This window comes from Myotis davidii, unplaced genomic scaffold (genome assembly GCF_000327345.1).
Source record: "Myotis davidii unplaced genomic scaffold, ASM32734v1 scaffold993, whole genome shotgun sequence".
In the NCBI taxonomy this organism is placed as follows: domain Eukaryota; kingdom Metazoa; phylum Chordata; class Mammalia; order Chiroptera; family Vespertilionidae; genus Myotis; species Myotis davidii.
In genome coordinates, this window is record NW_006285483.1 from 1,694,639 (window position 1) to 1,702,193 (window position 7,555).

Genomic DNA, 7,555 nt, shown 5'->3' on the forward strand with positions numbered 1-7,555 from the left:
TAGAATGGAAGCAGCTGGAAAAATTAGGCAGAAAATATGAATCCAGAGGAAGAGTGGTGACCTTATATTACACTAGTGACTAGATAAGGAAAACAGTATGTATGAAGTGAATGGGGTGTGTGTATTTAAATTAGAGCAGAGTTGCTACCTGAAGGAGTTTCAGTTGACTGGTCAACTGAAACTGGTCAAGTTACAACTGGAATTGCACTGCCTTTGTCATGGTTAGTATGTTGTTAAGAGTCACTTGTGAGTGCTTCTTTCCCCCGTGACACTAATTAATGCATTAAGAGCTGTCTGTAAAAAAACTACTTTAGCCCTGGCTAAAGCCCTACTTTTGCTCAATGGTAAGAGTGTTGGCCCACAAACCAAAAGGTCATGGGTTCAATTCCCAGTCAAGGGCACATACCTTGGTGGTAGGTTCAATCCCTCGTCCCAAAACCAGCAGGAGGCAGTCAATCGATATCTCTTTCTCATGTCTTTCTCTCTCTCTCTCTCATTCCCTCTTTCCACTCTCTCTGAAAAATATTCATGGAAAAAATATCTTTGGACAAGGATTAAAGAAAAACGTAAAAAAGAGTAGTATCAATAATATTTTTATTGCTTTAATTTAAAAATATTTTTATTGACTTTACAGATGACTTTACAGAGAGGGAGAGAGAGAGAGAGAGAGAGAGAGAGAGAGAGAGAGAGAGAGAGACATCAATAATGAGAGAGTATCATTGATTGGTTTCCTCCTGCACAACCCACACTGGGGATTGAGCCCACAACCGGGCATGTGTCCTCAATGAGAATCCCACCATCACCTCCTGGTTCATAGGATGACACTCAACCACGGAGCCATGCTGGCTGGCCTATCAGTAATCATTTTTTAAAACTATTTTGGCACTAGCTGGTTTGGCTCAGTGGATAGAGCGTCCGCCAATAGACCAAAGGGTCCCAGGTTCAATCTGGTCAAGGGCACATACCTTGATTGCAGGCTCTTCCACAGCCCAAGCCTGGTCAGGACTCGTGCAGGAAGCAACCAATTGGTGTGTCTCTCTCACATCAATATTTCTCTCTGTCTTTACCTCCCTCTTACAATCTCTCTAAAAATCAATGGGAAAATATTCTCGGGTGAGGATTAAAAAAGGAGGAAGAATAGAAAAATAAAAAAATATTTTTGAAATCTTCATTTTATAATAGATTCCCTTTATTTTCATATATATTTTAACTTATAAATGGTTTTAAAACATAGTACTCAAGAAAATAAGCTTCTGCCCTGGCTGGTTTGGCTCAGTGGATAGACCGTCGCCCTGTGGACTGAAGGGTCCTTGGTTCGATTCCGGCCAAGGGCAGTTGCCCCGGCTGTGGGCTCGATACTCAGCAGGGGGTGTGCAGGAAGCAACCGATCAGTGATTCTCTCTCACCATTGATGTTTCTCTCTTACCCTCTCCCTTCCTCTATGAAATCAATAAAGAAATATATTTTTTTAAAAAGAAAAGAAGCTTCTGCAGATCACCAAAGAGAAATTTGGGAGGAAAAATGGTAAGAAATGGTGCCCTGGGGGGTCCATTGAGGTTAGAAACCTCTTCCTTACAAGGTATAAATCTCAAGCTGACTTAGAAATCTTCAAATCTGCCTGGCCAGCATGGCTCAGTGGTTGAGTGTCAACCTGTGAAGCAGGAGGTCACGGTTTGATTCCCAGTAGAGGTACATGCCCAGGTTGCGGGTTCAATCCCCAGTGTGCGGTGTGCAGGAGGCAGCCAATTCTCTTTCAGCATTTTATTTCTCTCTCTCCTTCTTCCTTTCTGAAATCAATAAAAAATATTTTTAAGAAATAAATTTTCAATAAATATATAAAGGTATCTGAATTCACAAGTAATGAGATAAATTCAAACTTAGGTGGGACCGTCTTTATTCACCCATTAGATCAGCCAAAAAAAATGGAGACTATCTAGTGGTGGAAGGATAGAAGAAAACACATACTGTAGTTGCTCACTGATTGCAGTCTAAGTTGGCATAATTTCTTGGAGGGCAACTAAAATGTTGTATCAATGAAGTTTCACCCCAACAGTTCCATTTCTAAATATCTATTCTACACAAATACCTGCCCGTGATTCCCAAAGATGCATGCGCCCTAGCTGGTTTGCCTCAGTGGGTACAGCATCAGCCTGCAGACTGAAAGGTCCCAGGTTCGATTCCAGTCAAGGGCACATGCCCAGGTTGCTGGCTCAATCCCCAGTAGGGGGTGTGCAGGAGGCAGACAATCAATGATTCTCTCTCATCATTGATGTTTCTATCTCTCTCTCTCCTCTCCCTTCCTCTCTGAAATGAATATATAATATGGAAAAATAAATTTAAAAAAAAAGAATGTATGTTGCATCAAATACACGTAACAAGAAAACTGGACATAATCTAAACATCAATTTGGGGATTATTAAACTATGGAATATTATGAAATAGTTTAAATGAATTGGGTAACCCTCTCTCTATTAAGGAGACAGCGTGTAAGATATGAGGTGAAAGAATCAAGTGGTAGGATGTTACCACTTATGTAAAAAAAAAGATATGAAAATCACGTAACATACCTATTTTACTATCTGTAAATATGTGAGTAGGCAAATGCATGGAAAAAGGTCTGTAAAGATATATAGTAAACAAAGTGTAGCAGTTACCTGAGGGTGGGGATGAGGGCACAAGCAAGGTTTTCACTATACCTGCTATTTCATTTTTATATATTGAAAAAATTATCATGTATTACTTGTTATACTGGAAAATAAGTTTAAATTGACTCTGATTATAAAGAGGGCCTACCAAATTTAATTTTTCAAATAAACAAAATTGCAATCAGTAGACATTGATTTGGGATACAGAGGGGAAATACCTTTTCTCAGAGCTACTGACCTCAAAATTCTGGACCAAGAAGGATCTCACAATGCAGTTAGTTTTTAAATTCATTTTTGGAGGGAATATACTCACATTTTCTCAACCAAAGGGTATGACTTCCATGTACATTTTCCAATGTAAGAAATAGCATTTCCTTGCAAGTTTCTATAAAGAAACACAGTTAATATCATTGAATAGGTAAGAAATGAATGAACAGAATAAGTAAAACAATCATGGTAACCTTGATATTCAAATGCAGAAAACACAAGCTTTCTAATTTCCACAACTATCCGCCTCCCAGTTTGCACAATTAATAAAGATATAATGTAAGCTCTAGTCTAGTTGGTTTGGCTCAATGGATAGAGCTTCAGCCTGCAGACTGAAGGGTCACAGGTTCAATTCTGGTCAAAGGCACATGCCCGGGTTGAAGGTCAATCCCCAGTAGGGGGAGTGTAGGCAGCCAATCATTGATTCTTTGTCATCATTGATGTTTCCATCTCTCTCCCCCTCTCCCTTCTTCCCTGAAATCAATAAAAATACATTTATAAAGGCACAATGTGGTGCCCCTGGCACAAACTGAGGCATCTCCTCAGAACCTGAACTTCTTCTCTTGGATATGTAATGCCAGTTATTTGAATGCATTTTTTCCAAAATCACTTGTTTCTAAAATGACTCCTAGAAATCAATGAGAAAAGAAGAACAAAAAAGAAAAATGGCAAAAAATGTATCATTTTAAGAAAATAAATATAAAGAAACCTTATGCCATGCCTCACGGAATGTTTGGCTCAGTGCCCTCTGTGGAAATCTCTCCAGGTGTTAAAATGATAAGGGCAGTTAGAAATGAGGGGACTAAAATTAAGGCTGTTATAGACATATTTGACAGAAAAAAATAGCACAAATCACTGAGCAAGGAGTAAAGAATTTGTTCATTAGGGGGGAAATGCAAAAAGAAAAGAGTTTGGAAGGATAGATACACACCAAAACGATAACAGGAGTGATAGAAAGCGTTGGGTGGGATTTTCACATTATATCCTATATAATTCTGTGACACTAAAAAACAAAACAAACCACAAACAGTGAAAATGTGTCCATGAATTACAAGTGTTTAAAAGAAGCTGTTAAATTCCTGAGGTTCAGTTTCAAACACTAATTCTGTGATGACTTTGAATCTTTAGCTTTGTCCTCTTCCCTCAGAAGCAACTTACCTATTCAGTTTACGTATTTTTCAGGAAGGTCAGAAAAAGTCAGATATCTGTCTGCCCCTCTGCCTAGTGGACATCTCCACTCAAGCAGAAGCCTTCTTGTGTACGCTCACCAATGAAAGAAGCCCAAACTGAGCTCACCTCCTCAAACTGGCTCTCTTTCCCAACTGCTGTATGCCCACCTGTCATACCACCATCATTCTCCTCATCTTCCAGGACAGAAATTTTCCAGGGTCATATTTGATCTTTCTCTTTCCTGTACATCCCATCCCTCACTCAAGTCAGTTACTAAACCTTCTCAGTTCTTCCTTTATAGTGTTCCGAGGATTTTCTTTCGACTCCTATCATAACCACTCTGACTCAGCATCTTCTCACTGGACACCTAGAGTATTCTATTTGGTCTCTCTGAGCCAAAATTTCTTCTCTAGATTGCTCTACTTATGGAATCTAAAATAATCCTCTTATTTTGCTCATATGTCTCTCTCACTTGAAAACTTTCAGTGTGTCTTCTTATCTGTATAACTTCCAAACCTCTAAAGCTGATAGTCAAGGTTTTTCATAACCATATTTTTCACTGCTTCCTAAACCAATTCTTTATAACCAGACTGGTCTATTAAGTCCTGATCATTCCTATAGCCATGCCTTTGCCCTAAACCAGCCGTGGGCAAACTACGGCCCGCGGGCCAGATCTGGCCCGTCTGAAATGAATAAAACTAAAAAAAAAAAAAGACCGTACCCTTTTATGTAATGTTTACTTTGAATTTATATTAGTTCACACAAACACTCCATCCATGCTTTTGTTCCGGCCCTCCGGATCAGTTTAAGAACCCATTGTGGCCCTCGAGTCAAAAAGTTTGCCCACCCCTGCTCTAGACTGTACTCACTATTTTATCAAACCATAGCCACTCTTTAAGTCCCAGCTAAACTTCTGGCTTATCCATGCAGCATTCTGACTTCCATACCCTAATAACTACAGATTCTGGTGAATTATAGCACCTCTGGCCTATATCTCTTTTAGTACTTAATTATATATCACCTACTTTTTTAATGCATATTCCCTTTCTTCCCACCTATCACTGTCATGTTCCATAGACAATGTCATACTCCTGTGACTCCCATAGTACTTAGACCTGGGCTGGGCACAAAATGGGTGATTTATATAGAAAGCCAGGGGGCAAATATAAGTTCTAGATATGACTGAGGAATCTACACTAATAAAAGACAAACATGCAAATTTACTGTACCTTTGCTATACCTTAAGCCATGACCACCAGCCAATCAGAGCAACTATATGCAAATTGACCCAACCAAGATGTCAGCTGGCAGCCATGGGGCTGGAGTGATGTGATGGAGGACGCCCAGCTTCCTGCAGCCAGCAGTAGCCTCAGCAAAAGGCAACAAAGTTTCAATTATAGAGGCTAAATAAATCCCAGAATAAAAAAGAAAAAGAAAAAAAGGAGAGGCTGGGCGCTTCCGTTGCCGGGGGGCTTGGCCAGCCTGCAAACAGCCCTCTGCCCCTCACCCAGAATAGCGAGGCACCCCAGTGTGGACTCCCCCCACCCTAAAGGGGGTGTGGCCAGCCTGCAAACAGCCATCAGCCTCTCACCCAGGCTGGCCAAACCTCCATGGAGTGAGGGTCCCCACTCGGGGGGGATGCTCAATGCAGGAGCTGTCCTCTGGTGGTCAGTCGCTCCCACAGGGGGAGCGCTATTCAGCCACAAGCCAGGCTAATGGCTGCCACCACACTGGTGGTGGCGAAAGCCTCTTCCACCTCCTCAACAGCACTAAGGATGTCCAACTGCAGCTTAGGTCTCCTCCCTGCTGGTAAGTGGACATCCCTGGAGGGCTGCCAGGCTGCCAGAGGGATGTCTGACTGCCAGCTTGGGCCCAATCCCCCAGGGAGCGAGCCTAAGCCAGCAGGTGGTCATTCCCCGAGGGGTCCCAGACTGCAAGAGGGCACGGGCCGGGCTGAGGGATCCCCCGTGCCCCGTGCACAAATTTTTGTGCACGAAGTTACAGTTAATTACCATGTTTGTCTATTATTCGATAGGATATATATATATATATATATACACACACACACACACACACACACACACACACACACACACATACACACTCTTCTAAAACTCACAACAAATCTATGTAATGGTAACTAATCTTTATTTTACAGGTGAGGAAATTGAGTCTCAACACTAATAAATGGCATACTAGGTTCAAACCCAGTCACTCTGGCTGTAGAATCTCTGCTCCTAACCACTTTGTTGTATCACCACCAATGAGTCTGGGAGAGAGCCATGTTGCTGTAAAAAGAATGGAGCAAAGGTGGGAGAGCAGTAGAGGTTAAGGAATGAAGTGCTAGGGCTAAAAATTTGGAAAAATAATATGCGCAATTACAAGCAAAAGACTCGTTAAGGGGGAACAATAGTATTAAGGAGAATAAAGAAAAGGAATAGTTGTCAAACAAAGATAAAAACAAAGTCATTCAACACGGCTGGGGGAGATGAGGAAGGCCCAGGAAGACCTCAAGGAAAAGGCTTCCATGTCAGCCAAGATGCAGAGAGCAAATGAGGAAAGGCAATTCTTACAAGATGGTGAAGGTGCCATTATAGCTGCTGGGCTCAGGTACTGGCACTCTGTTGAGCTTCCGCTTTGAGCCAAAACCAATACATGAGAGTGTCCTATCACTGCAGGAACAGAGCTCACAGATGTTCACGGTGGCACTCTGTTCAGTCTTTGGAGGAACTGTCTCTGATGACGCTGGTGGCTGAGTTATGGTAACTTCCAGGTCAAACGACAGAACTGTGGCTGTGACTTCAGCAGGAGCCTGAACAGTCTCTGGCTGTTGAAGTGTCACCTCAGGGTGCTTTGCAGGAGCTGTAGTCTGCTGCAGGGCTGTAGCACCAGTCTTCACCATAGACTCTGGAGTGATGGTGAGCTCCAGGTCCACAGGTGGAAAGGTTGCCTGAGGAGCCTGAACACTGTCTGGATGTGGAGGTGTCACCGCAGGGTGCTTTGCAGGAGCTGTGGTGTGCTGCAGGGCTGTAGCACCAGTCTTCACCATAGACTCTGGAGTGATGGTGAGCTCCAGGTCCACAGGTGGAAAGGTTGCCTGAGGAGCCTGAACAGTCTCTGGACGCGGCAGTGTCATCGCAGGGTGCTTTGGAGGAGCTACAGTCTGCTTCAGGGCTGTAGCACCAGTCTCCACCATAGACTCTGGAGGGATGGTGAGCTCCAGGTCCACAGGTGGAAAGGTTGCCTGAGGAGCCTGAACAGTCTCTGGACGCGGAAGTGTCATCGCAGGGTGCTTTGGAGGAGCTACAGTCTGCTTCAGGGCTGTAGCACCAGCCTCCCGAGTAGTTTCTGGAATAACAGGGACTTCCAGTTCCAATGGTGGAAAGGTTGGCTGCTGAGCCAGATTAGGCTCTGGAAGTGGAAATGTCACCCCAAGGTTTAGTGGAGGAGCTGCAGTCTGCTGAAACAAAGAC

The 7,555-nt window shown here is 43.0% G+C and overlaps 1 protein-coding gene across 1 annotated transcript in view; it reads right to left on the minus strand.

Moving 5' to 3' along the window:
* The window catches only part of LOC107181901 (leucine-rich repeat-containing protein 37B-like), a 10,404-nt gene extending 7,348 nt beyond the window's left edge, over positions 1–3,056 (minus strand). Inside the window, exon 1 of the mRNA XM_015559060.1 lies at positions 2,959–3,056. Coding sequence (XP_015414546.1) covers positions 2,959–3,056 — 98 coding nt within the window. The remainder of the gene's footprint in view (positions 1–2,958) is intronic.
* Between the last annotated feature and the right edge of the window lie 4,499 nt (positions 3,057–7,555).